The following is a 20,087-nucleotide window of genomic DNA, read 5'->3' as shown; positions in this document are numbered from 1 at the left end:
TTTCCTTTTGCCGTAATAATGCCTGGGGGCTGTTTGAGGCAGTGGGAGGGGGACGGGGGGAAGAGGCAGACGATATATTTTATGAACAGTCTTGCAAGACAATCTCCAGAAATTACTGGGTTTTTCTGGTATACAGCCAGTTTTCTGGTATACAGCCACAATAATTATTCCAATAAGTGAGAATTGGAGTCAGTTTTCCTCCTAAACCAATTAAAGGATGATATGGATGTTCCTTCCTCGTGCTTGAACTGTTCTCACTGATCTGTTTTGAACCTCAGAGTGCTAGAGAGGAGCCCATTCACATCCTGAACGTTGCCATTAAGACCGATTGTGACATCGATGACGAAGGCTTGGCGGCCATGTTCAGAGAGTTTACACAGAGCAAGGTGAGTGAAGCCTTATCCCTAGGGGGGCTGTTCCTTAGGACTATTGGTGAGCAGCTCCCTTGTCGGGGCCATGTTCATATAGGAGTCGCTAAGGATGTTGTTTCATGTCTGGGGAAGAAGGTTTTGCGTGGACGGAATCCTAAAGTATGGCTTCTTTTTTAAGTGCTGTTGTCTGAGGAGAACCTGCTGTGTTGCTTCCATGTCTCAAATATATTTTAAAATCTAAAGCGGTTTTGAGGTGATGTTGGTGATTGGGAGGCCTCTGGTGGTGATTGGTGGAGCTGCCTGACTGTTGCAGAAGGACTGGCGAATCAGAAAGGTCTCTGCCTGCCATTGGTTTAGCTGTGCTGATCCTAAACAGGATCAGAACAGGTGGAAAATCCTAGAAAAGGAGATGTAGAAACAGCAGGGTACTAGGAAAATTAAGGTAGAAGAGTTGTGCAGTGGAAATGAGACGGTAAGAAGGAAGACTCTGAGATGGAAAGGAAAACTGTAGGAGACGAGGGGAGGACAAGTGTTTACAGGCCTCGTTTTGCACTCCTACCAGCTCAAAACTTCCTTTATAAAAACCAAATGGAAAGGTGAGAATCTCAGTAGGCTGAATGCTTTGTACCCGGTGCCAATCCAGGCCGTTGCACGTCTGAATTGTCTGGGTCTTCCTTCTGGGTCCTATGCAGGTCCTGTTTAGAAAGCAGGATGAGATGACAATACAGGGCAAGCAAGATTAAGAGGAAACCACTCTGTAGCCAGCAAGGAACAGGGAACAGCCTCTGTGTTGCTTTGACCAATAAGCAAACCTGGCCCAACAGCCTTTATTGATGCTACTTTAGCATGTTTTTATTCCACCTTTCCTCCAAGGAGCTCAGGAAAGCAAGCAAGGTGATCTCCTCTTTTGTTTTATCCTCACAATAAGCCTGCGTGGCAGATTATTATGAGAGAGAATGACCGGCCCATGGTCACCCAGTAAGTTTCATGGCAGGTGAGGATTGAGCCGCAGGCTCCACTGATCCTGGTATAATTCTCACTGCTACGCCACACTAGCAGGACTTGTCACTTTAGCCATTGTTAAGAGGCTTTCCTGACTGGCATGGCTTTCAATTCCTGCTTTTTGTCAAGCGATTTCAGGACTTGAGCCTGCAACAAAGCAGGTCTGGCACTGGAGGCTTGGTGGTGGTCAGACACGCATTGGTTGCAGAAAATAAAAGCTCCCTTTGAGATCTGATGTCCCAGTTTGTGGGAATGACTGAACTCTGGTGAGTCCTTGAGAGGACCAGAGGGGTTTTTTGGGGGTGGGGGTGGGGTTGTAACTAGTATAGTTCTCTTTAGTTTACACTTCGGCCACTTATTTGATCATGTATTGGGGGTGGGGAGCATCCAGAAGATAAATTCAAATTTTATATTAGAATTTATCTGCAGCTTTTGTACAATTGTTGCCTAGTTTGTTTTACCTTTTTGAATATGAAATTATCTGCAGCTTGTCTAAAATGCAAATTGGAAGCGGCTGGGTTTTTGAAAAGTAATTTGCATCTCTTCTGAACACATTCTTCAGAGCCAGTTTGGTGTAGTGGTTAAATGTACGGACTCTTATCTGGGAGAACCGGGTTTGATTCCCCACTCCTCCACTTGCAGCTGCTGGAATGGCCTTGGGTCAGCCATAGCTCTGGCAGAGGTTGTCCTTGAAAGGGCAGCTGCTGTGAGAGCCCTCTCCAGCCCCACCCACCTCACAGGGTGTCTGTTGTGGGGGAGGAAGGTAAAAGAGATTGTGAGCCGCTCTGAGACTCTTCGGAGTGGAGGGCGGGATATAAATCCAATATCTTCATCTACCTCACAGGGTGTCTGTTGTGGGGGAGGAAGGGAAAGGAGATTGTGAGCCGCTCTGAGACTCTTCGGAGTGGAGGGCGGGATATAAATCCAATATCTTCATCTACCTCACAGGGTGTCTGTTGTGGGGGAGGAAGGTAAAGGAGATTGTGAGCCCCTCTGAGACTCTTTGGAGTGGAGGGCAGGATATAAATCCAATATCATCTTCTTCATCCCAATCAAAATTTCTGTCTCTCTTTTTAAAAATTCATTAACTGGCCTACTTTTTGTGTTGCATTTGCCTACACATGCTTAAGAGATCTTGTGTGTGTGTTTTTAAAAGTGTGTGTAAGTGGAGGAGAGGAGGCGTGTCTCATTAAACTCATCAAATAGCTTTATCCAAATAATTTTCAAGTCCCAGCATGTTGTGAGCATGGTTTGCCCCCTCCCCCCTCCCTCTTTTTGATAGAAATTAGGATCGTATACTTGTAAATGACTTGTGGAAGAGATTGAAGCAGGCAGTGGAAATGGAGTTCCTCCAGGTGCCAGTACCTAATAGCGCTATAATAGCTGCTGAGTCGCTGGGAGGTCCACATTATGACAATGTAATCAGAATCCCGTGGCTATATACTTATTGTCTGACACTTGTGGAATTTTAAAAGCAATAACAATTTTTTTAAAGAAATCAGAGCATTATTATTAAAGTTATTTTCTTCCTTTTTTCCTTGATGCTGGTCAGATGCTCATTTTTAAAGGGCTTTAACCTTAGTAAAAATAGTGCAATCTGCATTGGAAGGGAGATGGCTTTGCTCTTGATGCTGCGCTTAAGCAAGCTCTCTCTCCCTCCATCTCTATTTAGTACTTTTTTATTTTCATTTCTAATTTTGAGAGAGAGAGAGAGAGGAATTGAGTGAGGAGCATATCTAAGCCAGAAGCCAAATAGCAGCCATTCGTAAGTAAGGAGACAGACAGTAGGAAGCATTTTGAGTGGAATTCGATCGTGTTGCAAATTTACCAGCACTTTGAGACTTTTTTTCCCCTGTTGCTGTTTGAATCTCATTTGCTTTTTCAGCAAGCAGACTGAGCTTATTTGCCATCAGGGTTTAATCAGTTGCCATTACAAGGAGGCTAGGAAGAAGAAGACGACTGCAGATTTATACCCCACCTTTCTCTCTGAATCAGAGACCCAGAGTGGTTTACAATCTCCTAAATCTTCTCCCCCCACAACAGACACCCTGTGAGGTGGATGGAACTGAGAGGGCTCTCACAGCAGCTGCCCTTTCAAAGACAACTCTGCGAGAGCTATGGCTGACCCAAGACCATTTCAGCAGCTGCAAGTGGAGGAGTGGGGAATCAAACCTGGTGCTCCCAGACAAGAGTCCGTGCACTTAACCACTACACCAAACACTACACCCTTCTAAGTCAGATTGGTGATAGCATCCTGTGAGGCTCTTTGTATGACAAAAAGACTCTGGCTCACAAGCCCTGCAGTCTGTGCCCCTGCAGGCAGAGGTGAGGCAGGTAACGACTGGGGACAGGGCTTTTTAGATGGTGGCACCTCATCAGCAGGGCTTAATAGCTCCAGGAAGAAATTCATTTGCATGCTGGTTTCTTAGGTTGGCTATTTGTGATGCCGCCATCTTGGCCTTGAGCTGTGAGAAGACTTTAGGCCTATCCTTGTTTATTGAAGCTGGCTGTGTGTGTCCCTTCTGAGTGAGGGAAAAACAACCCCCAATGTTCTGTTGCCTTTGTTATTGCTTTGGCTCTAGCGTTTGTGATAATATCTGGAACAAAACTGCACTGAGCTTCCAGCACAGCTTTCCTCACTCCTTTGTATGCTGCCAAGAAAGTCTGTTTTTCAGTCATGTCTGCTCTATTTTAACAGACAGTACTGATTAAAGAAGCTCTTGGTCTTCATTGTAGCTGTGCTTTTCTTGTTTCTTATTTGCCTTTCTTTGCAAACATAGACCCGAGGCAGATTCCAAATCGGTAAAATGCAGCTGAAGATAAAATACAGCTAAATGTTATAGCTAAATATAGCTAAAGACAATGTTTTGCTATAACGTGGTTGTTAATTCCAGTGCAGCAGTTCCCAAACCATGCACTGTAGGAGAGAATTGCTTGGGTGCTATGAGAAATAAACTACTTGAGCAGTTAAAGGGTCTCAGGACCTGAGATTTCCTGCTCCCAGAGGAGGGTGCCCACCTTGCTTCTGCTTGATTCACCATTCTGGTCATGCCTTCCTCCAACCTCTGCTGATCCCGTCACTCCCGGATGCAGAAACTGAATTACCAACATGGAGTCATGCCTAGAAAAGTGCCCCATGGAGAAACAAGGGAGGGGTGGGGTTAAGCACTCTTCCTTCTGGTCTGCCAGTTCTCTCTTGCAAGTGCGCCCCCCCCACGTTCAGGGCTGGATTAGCAATTAGGCCAAGTAGGCACTGACCTATGGGCCCCCACACCTTTAGGGGCTCCGGGCCAGCTTTCCCCCCTCCCTCAGTTTCCCCCCTGCTTGCAGCCTTCCCAGCCTGCGCACACAGCCAGCAACTGAACCGCTCTTTGCCCAACTTGCCTGGTGTGACTGCTGTTGGCATCATTGCCAAGTTTGCTTCTCTCTGCCTCTCCCCCACAGCTTTTGTCAAAGGGGCTTTTGAGAACCTGCCTGCAGGCTCAGTGGGGGCCACAGGCGGCAGGGCAGCCACTCCAACTCTGAGATAATTTGCGAGGGGGCCTCGAGATTTGACTGCCTAGGGGCCTCCACAAGGTTTAGTTCGGCCCTGCTCACATTGTGGCTTTCCCCCCTTTTTTTAGCATATGCATTTGCTGAGGTAATATGGTGTGTAGCAGTGAAGGATACCTCCAGTTTTTATTTGAGATTATTAAACCCAGGAAACTTAGCAAAAAGATCCTCTAGCGTCACCTTAAAGATTAATCGCTGCACTGTGGGATGAGTGCTTTTGGGTGAGAGAGAGAGCACATTTCATCAGTTGTAGGAAGTTGACAGGAAGGGTTTTGTGAAAATATATTGTGCATATGGGTGAGTGCAGCACCTGGGCAGCTCTTTTGGGTAAGGTGAGAGTTCTGCAGGGTGAGCTCGGCTCTTAAGTAGTCATGAAGTTCCAAACACCTTCCAATAAAGGGAAGTTTTCACTGTTATTCATCTTCTAAAGAGAGCCAATTGATGTAGTGGTTAAGTGTGCGGACTCTTATCTGGAAGAACCGGGTTTGATTCCCCACTCCTTCTCTTGCAGCTTCTGGAATGGCCTTGGGTTAGTCATAGCTATCGCAGGAGTGGTCCTTGAAAGGGCAGCTGCTGTGAGAGCCCTTTCAGCCCCACCCACCTCACAGGGTGTCCGTTGTGGGAGGAGAAGATAAAGGAGATTGTAAGAGAAGAGCGGGGTATAAATCTGCAGTCTTCTTCTTCTTCCTTTCCTCTTTTGGAAACAAACACATTCACAGAGGATGCTTGTTTTATCAGTGCCTACTAGTCCTCACTGGCTAAGAGAAACCACCAGAAGCCATATACATCTGAATAAAAACTGTTCTGAGGTGGTAGAGAAGCCCTGGAGGGGTCCTGCATTCATGTGTTGCTGCAGATTTTCTGGAGACTTCTTGTTGGCCACTGCAGAAAATAGGATGCTGGACTAAGGGGTGTGTGTGTGTTGTGTGGTATAGTGGTTAGAGCAGGGGTGTCGAACTCATTTGTTATGAGGGACTGATATGACATTAATGAGACTTTGTTGGGCCGGGCCACATGTTTCATAAAATGTAATGCCAGGGAGCAGAGATATAAACTTTATAAAGGATACAGACAAATACAATTAAATATTTTTTTAATAAAAAACTAAAATAAAAGATGGTTAAAGTATTAGCATTCTTGCAATATTGTGGTCAGTGGTCAGTATCAAAGCAAGAGGAAGAGCCCCATGGTACAGAGTGATAAAGCTGCAGTACTGCTGTCAAACTCTCTCTGCTCACAACCTGAGTTCAATCCCAGTGGAAGCTGAGTTCAAGTAGCCGGCTCAAGGTTGACTTAGCCTTCCATTCTTCCGAGGTTGGTCAAATGAGTACCCAGCTTGCTGGGGGGGAAGTGTAGATGACTGGGGAAGGCAATGGCAAACCACCCCATAAAAAGTCTGCTGCAAAAACATCATGATGCAACATCACCCCAGAGTCGGAAACGACTGGTGCTTGCACAGGGGACTACCTTTACCTTTTTATCAAAGCAAGCTCTGCCCCACTTCGTCCCCAAGAGAGGAGTCTCCGCCAATGGGAAAAATAGAGGCTTTGCTCTATAGCCTCTGTGCAATTGAGAAATCCTGGCAAAGCAAGCTGTGACGCAGAAGGAAGCAGGAAGCAGACTTGCTCATGGGCCTGATAGGAGCCCTCTGGCAGCCTGATCTGGCCCTCGGGCTACATGTTTGACACCCCTGGGTCAGAGTATCAGAGTAGGATCTGAGAGAGCCAGATTCAAATTCCTTGTGAAGACAAAATGGGAGGGAGAACAAATTATGCCTCCTGGAGCTCCTTAGAGGAAGGATGGGATGAAAACATTAAATAAAAAATAAATTGGGGGCATACTTTGGGTTCTTGAGCATCTCCTGAATTTTCACAATGTTGTCTTTCTGCTGACTAGGCATTCTCATTTTTGCTTCCCACCTCCCTCTCCCTCCCTCTCCCCCCCTTTAGAAATCTGTTCTGATCGATCATGGCATTCGGCGGCTGACTTTCCTCGTGGCACAAAAGGTATCTTAACATTTTTCACTTTCTTTGTAAAGCTGTGCATAGATAGATAGATAGACAGATAGACACAGGCCTCAGATTCAGTGGGAGCTTTTCTGAGAGTTCCACCTTCTCCTTCTGAGAATTCCACCTCAGACAGACAGATAGAGTTTTCATGACATTGCAAATCTTATTTATTTTTAATGGGAGGAAAAATCACGTTTGCAATTGCTTTTTCAAATGTTACTTGTTCATCTCCAACTGTGAGATGGCATTGCAATAAGTTTTCTTTAAGAAATTTAATTGAGAATTGAAGATAATGGCAATATTGAATTGCTTGTGATTTTTGTCTTAATTTGTTTTTAATTTGTGTACTAATTGTCAGCTTTTCCCTGCCTTCTCTCCTTTCCTTTTATCTCTCCGGACCGCCTTCTCCCTGCCTTTCTGTGTTCTTTCCCCACACCTGTTTTATTTTCCCACTTGCAAGGATTTCAGAAAACAGGTCTACTATGAGGTGGATCAAAGATTTCATGTAAGTAGAAAGGCCTCCCTTGGGAGGAGGCTCAAAAAGATTCCAGATTACTTTTCATCTTTTTCAAAATTTGCTAATGCAGTTCAAAAATATAAACAAAAACATACACCTGGTATCATTTGCACATTGAGTGGGTTGGACCAATCCCCATCCAGTGGCATGGTCATACGTGACTAAATGATAAATATTGATTCTACCTTGGGGGGAACTTTTGTAGTCATTGGAACTTAAGTTCAGTTAGTGGGGCTTCCTGTTTTGACGATCTCTTGTGGCAGGACTGGGAAATTCTTCTGTCTGAGGCCCTGGGCAGTTGCTACCAATCAGAGTAGACAGCATTTGGCTAGGGCAGGGATTAGAATCATAGAGTTGGAAGGGACCTCCAGGGTCATCTAGTCCAACCCCCTGCCCGATGCAGGAAATTTACAAATACTGCCCCCTAAATTCTTGGGATCCTCATTGCTGTCAGACGGCAGCCTTTTGGGCCTGAATATAGAAATATATGTATTGTCTACTTGTGACAATATTGATGTGCATGCAAACCAAAGGGGGGATGGGACAAGGGTTGTACTTGGCCACCCCTAGAAAGAGTGAGCTCAGCCCCAGCTGCAGTGGGAACACCTCTGGGGTTCACTTCATATCCAGTTGGTGGCTGTATAGGTCTGGGGTGCAGTGGCAGGCATAAAGCATGTGCATTGCTTTCTCCCGCACTGCTGGCTCCAGTGGCATTGCTAGAACCTCAGCTGCACCCCTTATTGCTTGGGTCCTGCCTTCCAAGTAAAATGGCCTCATAGTAGAAGTGTCTTCAATATGCCCTGTTTGGGGGAGCCAACATTCATGCATTCACCCTTCAGTTTGTGCAGAAAAATGTCTAAAGCTAGTGCTTATTCCATGTGTTTCAAATGTTTTGCATATATTGGCTCAGTTCAGAGGCCAGTCTATTGTTAAGGGAGCATAGTGTTTGGTGTGAACTGACAAGCCATGACTTGTGGTTCAGTTGGCAAGCCAGAAGCATAAACCGTGGTTTGAAGGGGACTTGCAGACCATGGTTTGTACCAACTGTACTTTAGCATTACATCCATATTGGTAGACCACAGTCAGATCTGTTTCTACAGCCACTCTGTTATTAAATGAGTGGATTTTAAAGCGGCTCTTTTAATGGACTGTGCTATCACAATGTCTGGCACGCTTTCTTGATCTTTCCACATATTTCTCTCTCTCCTCTCTTCCCCTCCAGTTCCCTCCGCTTAAAATATACTAAGAGTTTTCTGTTATCCAAGGTTAGGGCCATTAGTTGTGCTCTGCAGAATAATATGAGAGATTAGCTTGCAGCCTTTAAAAAGAGAGCGAGAGAGAGCCAGAAAGAACAAGCATATTTCCCTACCATCCTTGGGTCCCATCTCCCAGGATGCTTTGCAGTGCATTGGAGACTGAGCCACTTTGCCCTGATTCTGTAGGATGGCAGCTAATCTGAGAAAACATACAGATACTGATCAATCAGCAGCTTTAAAACAGGAAGGAGGGAAACTACGGCGGGCTTACACCAAGATCACGAAGGCTTTAGAAAGCAGAAATCAGGACATTTAGAGGGAGTAAAAATGGATACCCCAAGGAAGGGAAAGTTCTTGAGTGTTTGGGAATAAATCCACATGCTTTGCCTCTGGGTAAAGAGGTCTGCTGGAATTTAGAAGCAGAAGGTTTAAAGCAAACCAAAATAGGAATAGATCCAAGTAGTATACTGGCTTGCTGTTCCAAAGTCATGCACAACCAAAAGAACAAGCCACATTTAGATTCCTTGTCTGATGAAGTGTGCTTAGAGAGCACACGAAAGCTTACGTTCTGAATGAAGTTGGTCTTAAAGGTGCAACTTGACTCCTGTTTTGTTCAAAATAGGAATAGGATTTTCAGGGAGAAGGGGACCAGGGAGCCAAGCCAAGGCATTTCTGGCCTCCTTCCAAGCAAGGCATTTCCATAGCTGCCAGTACAACTCAGTCCCCTTGCAGAACCTTCTGGTTTTTTACCTCAGCCCATCTCCCCACCCGGCCATGTCCAGAAATCAAGACAAACCTCTTTGTCCGTGGCAGCCACAAATGTGGCTTGTTCTTTTGGTTGTGCATAACTTTGGAACAGCAAGCCACTGCACATTTTTTAAACAAAAAGGATAGGTAGCAGCTGCTATCCACAATAGCCCAACATGCAACCTCCATTTCCTTCCCACATTCCAGAGGTGTTTGGCTGCCACTCACTGGGGAGACTAATAAGGGGCAGACGTGTCTCTTCCCATCTGCTGTTTCTCATCTCCCAAATGGGTTGGGCCACTGTTCTGTCTTCAGTAGTTCAGTCCTCTCCTCTCACCTCCTCCCGTCACCCAGGGCTGCAGGCTCTCCCTCCCCAAAGCTCCACTAACAGAGCACAGCTTTGCCATGGAAGTTCCTTTTGCTTGTTTTCTTTCCCTGCACTCTCATCAGAACCACCATGCTCTTTCTGGTATTCTGCCAACCCTGGGCCAACCCTTTGTGCTTAGAAGGGCCTTCCCCCAGACTCCCTTAGGAATCTCTCCTCTTCTGTGGGCTCTGTTACTGGACTGCCTGTCAACTTAACTCAGGGGCTTTGGCTTGGGTTTGTTTTGTGTTTTAATTACAGTCTATATAATTAGTTCCCAGCATGTTGAGGTAATAGAGAGTTGCTCCAGCAAGCTTCCAATTTCCTCATCTCATTAGGTTTTTAACGCGATTATTAGTATAATAACGGCCTATGATGATTTTCCCATGTAGCTTTTTGCATTCTCCAATTTGCAGGGTGTCTTGATTGGCTAATTTAGGCGAATTATTCTGATTGTCTTGATGATGGTTGGTTGATTAGAACACAGCAGGGGCATAATTCCTCCATCTAAGATGGCAGAATCCTTTTATTCTGGAATTTTTGGTTTTGTGTGTATGTTTATACATGCACACACTTAATTGTAATATTTGGCCCAAATGTGGAAGGGAAGACCTCAAAGAAAGCCATGGAAAGAGGGGTGAGTAGCATGCAGAGATGAAGGCAGGAAAAGAGGAAAGGGACAGATATTAAAAGATTTAAAGAAAAAGAAGATGACTGCAGATTTATACCCCACCCTTCTCCCTGAGTCAGAGACTCAGAGCGACTTATAATCTCCTATACCTTCCTCCTCCACAACAGGCACCCTGTGAGGTGGGTGGGGCTGAGAGGGCTCTCACAGCAGCTGTCCTTTCAAGGACAACCTCTCAGAGCTATGGCTGACCCAAGGCCATTCCAGCAGCCAAATGGAGGAATCAAACCCGGTTCTCCCAGATAAGAGTCCACACACTTAACCACAACACCAAACTGGCTGTTTCTTAAAGGAATTTATTCAGAGTGTTTTTTCCTTTTTTTTAAGACCCAGACCAGTCTTATAAAATAAGAGCATAACTACACTGCAAACTTGTAACCATTTGAAACCAGTTTAACTGAACACATAATAATAATAATAATAATAATAATAATAATAATAATAATAATAATAATAATAATAATAATAATAATAATAAATTTTATTTATACCCTGCCCTCCCCGCCGAGGCAGGCTCAGGGTGGCTTACAGGACATGGCAAAAGCCATTTTAAAACAATAAAACAAGATTATACAGTTCAATACAGTTAACAATTAAATATTTAAATAATCTAAAAACAGTCTAAAAATATAATCTAATAGTGCTATAATCTAATAGTGCTATATGGCCAAAGGGCAGGTGGAAACGTTCTATATCAGCTGCTGCCTGATTCCCCCCCCCCCCTTTTTGAGCTAGAGATACTGAAAATTGACCTAGGAACCTCTGCATGCCAAGCAGGTGGTCTAGCACTCAGCCCTGCCCCTGGCTGTCATGGCTTCCTTCTAAGAATCAAAGAATTTATTCAAAAAAATCTTGGTAGCTAACACAGAAGATGAATTGGGAGGTCTTGACGACTTCTCAGATTCATTGTGACTAGCTTTCATGAACTCGAATCCCTAGTGCATGTGCCTCTCCTCCCCACCTCCCCTTGCCTCTTTTCCCCTCCCAAAAACCTACAACTTCAGGACTCCCTGAGAAGGAAGATCTTAGGGCCTAGTGGCCCTCCTGATCACCCTGGGTACGGCAGCAACCTTCTACCTGGGTTTTGTCCACTCTACAGAACAGGGGTGGCCCAACTGTGGCTCGGGATCCACATGTGGCTACATATTGTGTGGCTCTTGAAGTCCTCACTGCCCTGTTGGCCGGCATAGAGAGGGCATTTGTCTCTTTAAATCACTTCTCCAAGCCAAGCTAGTTGGCAGCTTGGAGAATGCATTTAAAGTTAAAGTTGCTTTATTTCCACTTCTCCGTCCCTCCTATTTACTTTCCTCCCTCCCTGTCTTGTGGCTCTCAAACATTTGATGGTCATGTCTTGCGGCTCTCAAACATCTGATATTTATTCTGTGTGGCTCTTAAGTTAAGCAAGTTTGGTCACCCCAGTATATAGAACTTCTGCTCCTGAAGTCTTCCCTGTGTAAATTTCCCTGCAGTGGGGAGCAAAGTCTCTTCCTCCTGAGAAGAGGTTGTGGGATATTGGGATGAATTTTAGCTTTGATGGAATCAAGATGAGCACTTTAGTGAACGTGCAGATGCATGAACAGGAGAGTCATTCAGCATTTATGTTCTGCCTTCCAGCCAGCATTGACACTCAAGGCAGCTTATGATGCTGTGAAAATTAAACCCACAGTTTAGTACTAGCTTAGAATCCCAACTCTCCCCGCCCCTGCCCAAGTTGGTCAGGGCACTGCAATTCAGGTGTCACAATAAACTGGAGTTATGCTGAAGACCTCCTGAATCAGGAAGCCATCAATCTTGCTGTGTGCATGAAAGGCAGAGCATGAATGTGCAAGGATTTGAGGCTTGTTCGCAAACAGGGTTTTTATGTTGTTTGAATGTAGCCTCATAAAGTTCCTCTATATCTGGAACTAATTTTTTGTGGTGGGGCTTAATCCCTCATGAGTGATCACATCGAATAAACAAGTAGGTGCCTTTGTTTTGTGTACTTTTTGCCCCTTCTGTTTTAGGCGTTTCCTCCCTGGCTTCTTCCCAGAGTTTTATGTTGGAGAAATATAAATGAGGATTTGTTCTGCATAAAGGCTGAGGATCTTCTCGCGGTGGTCCCTTAACTTTAGAACACTTTCCCTCACAATTAGTAAATGGAAACAGATGGCTAATTACGTTTTTAAAGATACTAATCTGGTTCCTTTCTTCCAAACAGAGGGAATTCCCCAAATTTTTCACATTCCGTGCAAGAGATAAGGTAAGCGATAAAAGTTGCTGCTGTTCTTGGCTTCAGGTAGTGAATGGATTCTCTGTCCTGTAGGAGAAGCTAGAGTGATGCATTTGGACTCATGGAGGGGGTCCAGAGTAGCTCGATGGCTTCGCTACAAGCATATGTAATTTGAAAGCCCCAGTAAAACGGTTTGTAGTTTTTATTAAACTAAAGACACCCCATAGGCCTTGGAATTCTGGAAACAATTGGCTGACCCTTTGTGATGTCACAGCAGCTGAACCAATTGGTATCAAGAGAGGCAGAGAAGGACTAGACGGTGGTACAGGGTCGACTTGAGTATTTTGCTGTTTTAGGTGAAATCTGGGGTACCACCCCTGAGGAAATAATAATTAACTCAGTGTTTGCTTTAATGGACTCAGTAATCTGTTACTGTTAATGGTAAGGCTTGCTCTGGGTCAAGAACTGTCCGCTGTGGCTGTACCAGTTGTCAGGAGTGAGAGCTATTCCAGTCACCTGGAGGCTTCTGTTCTCATGAGGTTTCTGTTAAAGGCTGTTGGTGAACTGGATAATTTAATAATAAACTTTTTATTTATACCCCGCCCTCCCCGCCTAGGCAGGCTCATCAGGATATGGAATACTGCTTCTGTTTTTTTGTTCATTTGTTTCTCATTGCATTCATTTAATTTTTTTTAAATACGATTTTGTTATGGGTTGTATTTTGTTGGTGTTATGCCTTATTTGAGATGTGCTGCATAAACTTAAAAATGATTCTTTAAAAGGAGAACTATCTTTTTATTTTGTTTTTATGCTCTTGTGGTAACCTCCATCCTATACAAAAAAAACCCTTCTCTTTCTCCCCCATGATTAATGACAGTGCCTCCATGTAAATTGAAATGATCTGTTTATGTGTTCTGTCATTCCCTGGTTGGGATTTTCCTCCAGTTTGAGGAAGACAGGATCTACCGCCACTTGGAACCCGCACTGGCTTTCCAGCTGGAGCTCAATCGAATGCGCAACTTTGACCTCACTGCCATTCCATGTGCCAATCACAAAATGCATCTCTACCTGGGTGCTGCAAAAGTCGAGGCAGGAGCTGAGATTACGGACTACAGGTTCTTTGTTCGGGCAATCATCAGGCACTCGGACTTGGTCACAAAGGTGGGCTTTGCCAGCTAAACACGTGGTCTTAGACCAGGTTGGGATGTGGCATAGGGAGGGAGGGTCTGTATTGCATCCAAGTGTTTAGGAATACACCATGAATGCTCTCCTGGGTCTCCTGCAACACTCCCAGACACCCTGTAGTACTCCTGTTGGTGGGGGCTGCTCTTGGATTTTATTCCCACAGCACAGGTATTGTCAGGTGCAGTGTGAGACTTCCTGTAGGAATGAGTGGCAGCCATTTGCATGTATTGGAGACAGGGTATTACGATACCCCCACATGTCAGGGGTCAAACTGTTCCTGCCCCAGGTGGGTTTAAGCCTATCTGTGTCCCAGACCAGAAACTTATGCAGAGGAGAGTTGGAGCACCATTTAACCCTGTTTACCGAGTCCTGCTTTATCTTTCTGTTTCTTGAGATGTAATTTTCATCAGGAGGTTCAAGGCCTGAAATGGTCAAGTTGGCAAGTCCTTTCATCCCAGTAAGGCATCTCTTGAGACCAGGGCTTTTTTGGGGAAAAATGCCCAGCAGGAACTCATTTGCATATTAGGCCACACCCCCTGATGGCACCTTTGTTTCACACTGGGCTTTTTTGTAGGGAAAGTCTGGCAGGAACTCATTTGCATATTAGGCCACATCCCTGATGCCAAGCCAGCCGGAACTACGTTTTTGTGTGTTCCTGCTCAACAAAAGCCCTGCTTGAGACTGAGTTGGCCATTGGGTGACTAGGCAGGCAGGAAACCGTGTCAGAGGAACTGTTCTTTTAAACAATCTAATAACCCTAAGCCGATCTGAAGGAAGCAAAATAATGTAGCAGAGTGGTAAGCTGCAGTACTGCAGTCCAGGCTCTGCTCACATCCTGAGTTTGATCCTGGCAGAAGCTGGGTTCAGGTAGCCGGCTCCAGGTTGACTCCGCCTTCCATCCTTCTGAGGTCGGTAAAATGAGCACCCAGCTTGCTGGGGGGAAAGTGTAGATGACTGGGGAAGGCAATGGCAAACCACCCTGTAAAAAAGTCTGCCCTGAAAATGTTGTGATGCGATGTCACCCCAGAGTCAGAAACGATTGATGCTTGCACGGGGGACTACCTTGACCTTTTAATCTTTCTGCAGGAGGCTTCCTTTGAGTACCTACAGAATGAGGGGGAGCGCTTGCTTTTAGAAGCCATGGATGAACTCGAGGTGGCTTTTAACAACACAAATGTGCGCACGGACTGCAACCACATATTCCTCAACTTTGTCCCCACCGTTATTATGGACCCATCTAAGGTACGTTGTTTAGTCTCCTGCCTAGGAAGATCAGCATATTCTGCTGTTTATGGCAGTGTGGAAAGGGGGCTTGGGTCATTAGAAATTCTGCATCTAGCAAACCTAAAATTTAATGCTGAAATCTGTACGAAATGTGTTGAATTGTATTTATAGGAATAGGAAAAATTGGGATTGCATTGACCATGCTGATAGCTGTCAAGAAAAAAGTCCACCTTTAAGTTTTTTTGGCAGTGCAGGAATAGAATAGCAGCAGAAATTTGGGAAAGAATATACAAAATTTGTATGTTTTGTCAATGTCATCCCTTATTTTGTCTATTGCAATCTTTGCAGTTGGGCTAAAAGTGACCCCAAAACCATTATACTGTGTAATTTACCCCCTTGCCTAAAAAAAAAAAAATTACATGTGGACACGGGAATGAGATACCAGAAGGCAATTAATAGCATTGAGGTTGGGGAATACATTGAATAAGGAGCTGTAGAAGATCAAAACCCAGTGATTTATCAAAACCCTCCCTCACTTCTCCAGGATACTTTGCTGCACTCCATGATTTGCAGAATTCAACCTGTGTCTGTACAGTTCACTGTCCCACTTTCTCAGGATTCTGCCACCTTGCTTGTGCTGCAGAACATGTGTGTGAATTCTGCACTGTGTGCAGAAATATCTTCAGTTGCCCCACTTGCTAGTCCTAAACTCTTTAGTGTTATGTTAGGGAAAAAAATCTCTCCACTTTCTCTATGTCACAATTTTCAATAGTGCACAATTTCATAAACCTTTCTCACACATGCTCATGGTCGTTTTATTTATTTTAAAGATTTACACCTTGCTTTTCACTCATTAGGAGCCCTGTGGCGCAGAGTGTTAAAGCTGCTGTACTGCAGTCCTAAACTCTGCTCACGACCTGAGTTCAATCCCCAGCAGAAGCTGGGTTTTCAGGTAGCTGGCTTGAGGTTGACTCAGCCTTCCATCCTTCCAAGGTCAGTAAAATGAGTACCCAGCTTGCTGAGGGGAAAGTGTAGATAACTGGGGAAGGCAATGGCAAACCACCCTGTAAAAAGTCTGCCGTGAAAATGTTGTGAAAGCAACGTCACCCCAGAGTCGGAAACGACTGGTGCTTGCACAGGGGACCTTTCCTTTCCTTTCACTCATTTGCTCTCCATGGTGGCTCATAATCAAAGAGCTGTTGAAATTCTGATAGGTTAAATTAACACCAGAAACATGGCTTTGTGTGGACTGTGGTACAATACTCTCTTTAAGCTATGGAGTCTTGTGAGCAAAAATGTTACCTTGTGAGCTACTGGCATTAAAGTTGTGAACTACTGCATAAATTAGTTTGCTCTGGGGCCATTTTTCCTGAGCTAAATAAAAAAAAATGTGAGCCGTAGGCTTAAGAAACCATGAGCTAGCTCACATTAACTCAGCTTAGAAGAAACATTGGTTATGGACTCCAGGGTGTGTATGTGGGAGGTGGGGGGTAGGTGTAATCTTTCCCCAGTGCTTCCTTATCCTGAATCAGACCCTTGGTTCATCAAGGTCAGTCTTGTCTACTCAGACTGGCTGTGGCTCTCCGGGATCTCAGGCTGAGGTCTTTCACAGCACCTCCTTCCTGGTCCTTTAACTGGAGATCCCGGGGATTGAATCTGGGACCTTCTGCACACCAAGAAGATGCTTTTTCATGTAGCCACAGCCCCTCCCCAATATCTTCCATGAAACTCTGTTCCATCTTCATCTCAGCCCTGCCAGGGTAGGCCAGGCTAAGAGAGAGTGAGCTCCATCGTAGAGCAGGGATCTGAACCCATCTCTCTCCAGTCTTACACTTGCATCTGCTATATATCTGGTACTCCTGCTGACATCCTTAAGGGACCACAGTGATACTCTGAAAGAGCCCCTCCAGGAGGCAGTGTTTGGTGTAGTGATTAAGTGCGCAGACTCTTATCTCACCTACCTCACAGGGTGTCTGTTGTGGGGGAAGAAGAGAAAGGAGGTTGTAAGCCGCTGTGAGACTGATTCAGAAAGAAGGGAGGGGTATAAATCTACAGTCTTCTTCTTTGCTGTCAGTGTGAGCTAGCTCACAGTTTTTTAGTCTCCAGCTCACACGTTTTTGTCTTAGCTCAGGAAGGGTGGCCCCAGAGCAAACTAAATTATGCAGTTGCCAAATCACTCACTCACAACTCGAATACTAGTAGCTCGCAAAGTAGAATTCTTGCTCACAAGACTCCACAGCTTATTTATTTTATTTTTTATTTTATTTATCAGATTTATATCCCGCCCTCCCCTGATGGGCTCAGGGCGACTAACAACAGTTAAAAACATTAGAATATTAAATTAGAATATTAAAAAGTAAAATATATAATAAAACATTTCCATACATATCAACAATCATCAATTCATTCATTAAAGAGCTAGCTTGGTGTAGTGAGAGCCAGTTTGGTGTAGTGGTTAAGTGTGCGGACTCGTATCTGGGAGAACCGGGTTTGATTCCCCACTCCTCCACTTGCAGCTGCTGGAATTGCCTTGGGTCAGCCAGAGCTCTCTTATCTGGGAGAACCGGGTTTGATTCCCCGCTCCTCCACTTGCAGCTGCTGGAATGGCCTTGGGTCAGCCAGAGCTCTCTTATCTGGGAGAACCGGGTTTGATTCCCCACTCCTCCACTTGCAGCTGCTGGAATGGCCTTGGGTCAGCCAGAGCTCTCTTATCTGGGAGAACCGGGTTTGATTCCCCACTCCTCCACTTGCAGCTGCTGGAATGGCCGTGGGTCAGCCAGAGCTCTCTTATCTGGGAGAACCGGGTTTGATTCCCCACTCCTCCACTTGCAGCTGCTGGAATGGCCTCGGGTCAGCCATAGCTCTGGCAAAGTTGTCCTTGAAAGGGCAGCTGCTGTGAGAGTCCTCTCAGCCCCACCCACCTCACAGGGTGTCTGTTGTGGGGAAGAAGATTGTAATCCGCTCTGAGTCTCTGATTCAGGGAGAAGGGCAGGGTATAAATCTGCAATTCTTCTTTTTCTTCTTCTAAAAGTCCAAGATGGCAGTTTTCTGATTTCCATTATATTAATTCAGTGAGATTGTTGGTGATGTAAGGTAATAGCCACCTCCCTTAGAGGGCTATTGCCAGGAAGGATGCTTCCAAATAGCATCAGTTGTTCTCTGTCTCCCCCCACCCCCTCAAACAGCTTAGCTTTTCCTGAGAAGGAAGGTGCTCCAACTTCTGATCATTTCCTGCACCCACCCACCCCATACACACACCTTTACAGTAATCCTGTTTGAGATGGGGTTTGGCCAGAGGTGGAGAAGAAAAGTGTTGCAGTTGCTAACCACCCAGTGCAATTTATATCTCAACCACTTCTTGACCTCCTGGCTCAAGTTTGCTTAGCAACCAAAATCCCCTTCTTCCTTTCCCAGGTCAGGAGGATGCAGTCCTGCTCTGCTCTCCCAAGTGCCCAATTGATTCAAGGGTCTTTGCTCCTTGCACTGCCTTGTGATGCCTGCCACAGGGTTGACAAATGGCAGTTGTTGGGCAAAGGGGTGAATCTTCCTCCCTTCCTCAGTCACCAGCTCAGCTGCAAGGTGCACACCCTCTGCAAGTGTGTGTGTATCTTCAGAAGATTTCATGTAAAGCTGTTTCATTATATTTTTATTTCCTTTATTAGCTTTCTCACCAGCAGGAACCCAAAGCAGCTTACATTGTTCTCCTCTCCTTTACTTTAGTTTCACAACAACCCTGTGAGGTAGGCTGAACTAAGAGACTGTGACTGGCCCAAAGACACCCAGCAAACTTCCCTAACAGAATGGGGTTTCAAACCTGGAATTCTCAGATTCTAGTTCAACACTCTAAACCACCACAGCTCACTGGCTGGCTGTCCATCCACCTATTCTTGCTTTTGGCTGTTGGGTCTTTCTTGAAATACCTTGTTGGGAGGGCAGGAAAAGGCTCTATTCAGCCACTTCTCTGAATATTCTCCAGGCTCCCAGTAGGGGGTCAGTCACCAGAGGTGAATATAGCTTCCAGGTGCAGATGCACCCTTACACAAATACACTGAAATACCAAAAAAAAGAGGGAAAAGATAGTAGAGTTCTGGGACTAACCCAGAGTCTCTGTCAAGCATTGTGAATTTTCTAGTTATAATTGTCAGATCATAGAATTGTTACTAACCATGAATTAGATTCAGGCACATCAAAGCAGCAAACCTCCTCCTTTGCTTCTTTTGCTTTTACTAACAAATGCAGGAATGTCCTCTTTGAAGATAAGACCTCCTGGGACTCATTCCCAGGCCCAGCGAGGTCTGGATCCAGGAAGAGCCAACCGCAATAGAGATAAGAAAGTTAGAGTGTGAATTTCACACGTGAATGTAGAATTGTTTATAGAACCTTTGATGTGCCATTTTAAAGCTTGTAATCTGTTGTTACTAAGTATCAGTATACCTAGCTCAACTGAGCCACATGGATTATCAATAAACCAAACTTTGTTTCAAAACCCCAAGGACTGGTTATTTTGAAATCTCATGCTTGACAGTCTCCTTGGCAGCATTGGCTGCAATGCTTGTCAGTTAAACAGGTGGTTTAGGGACCCCCTGGCCCCTGCCTAAAACATTTTCCCATTTCTTCTCCCCTGCCCTGTTCCCTCGAATATTATCAAACAAAACTTGTGACATCACAAGATCGTATTGAGAGTCTCTTGTTTCTCAGTGCAATGATATCAAGTCACTTCAGACAATTTTTTTTACTAGGCATTACAAAAAAGCTAGGGAGGAAATGCTGGGAACGCTCTCGGCAGCATCCATCATTCTTACTCTGCATTCTCTAGTTCTGCCCCCAAATAATTTGGCCTGGTTCCAGGCTGGTCCTGCCACTAGGTGAATGAGGCATTTGCCTAGGGCGGTGGCCTTGGGGTGTGTGTGCTGAATTGGACACCCCCCATGTGGCCAGGTCTTTTTTTGAGCTGGAACACAAG

The 20,087-nt window shown here is 45.1% G+C and overlaps 1 protein-coding gene across 2 annotated transcripts in view; it reads left to right on the top strand.

The window, feature by feature from the left end:
- The window catches only part of ACACA (acetyl-CoA carboxylase alpha), a 291,537-nt gene that overhangs the window by 143,586 nt on the left and 127,864 nt on the right, over positions 1-20,087 (top strand). For both annotated transcript variants that reach the window (XM_060259542.1, XM_060259543.1), the window contains 6 exons: positions 279-386; positions 6,875-6,931; positions 7,395-7,439; positions 12,704-12,745; positions 13,661-13,876; positions 14,987-15,142. In XM_060259542.1, coding sequence (XP_060115525.1) covers positions 279-386; positions 6,875-6,931; positions 7,395-7,439; positions 12,704-12,745; positions 13,661-13,876; positions 14,987-15,142 — 624 coding nt within the window. The remainder of the gene's footprint in view (positions 1-278; positions 387-6,874; positions 6,932-7,394; positions 7,440-12,703; positions 12,746-13,660; positions 13,877-14,986; positions 15,143-20,087) is intronic.

Source organism: Heteronotia binoei, chromosome 18 (genome assembly GCF_032191835.1).
Source record: "Heteronotia binoei isolate CCM8104 ecotype False Entrance Well chromosome 18, APGP_CSIRO_Hbin_v1, whole genome shotgun sequence".
Taxonomy (NCBI): Eukaryota; Metazoa; Chordata; class Lepidosauria; order Squamata; family Gekkonidae; genus Heteronotia; species Heteronotia binoei.
Note: the sequence above shows the minus strand (reverse complement) of the source record. Positions and strands in the feature narration are given on the sequence as shown.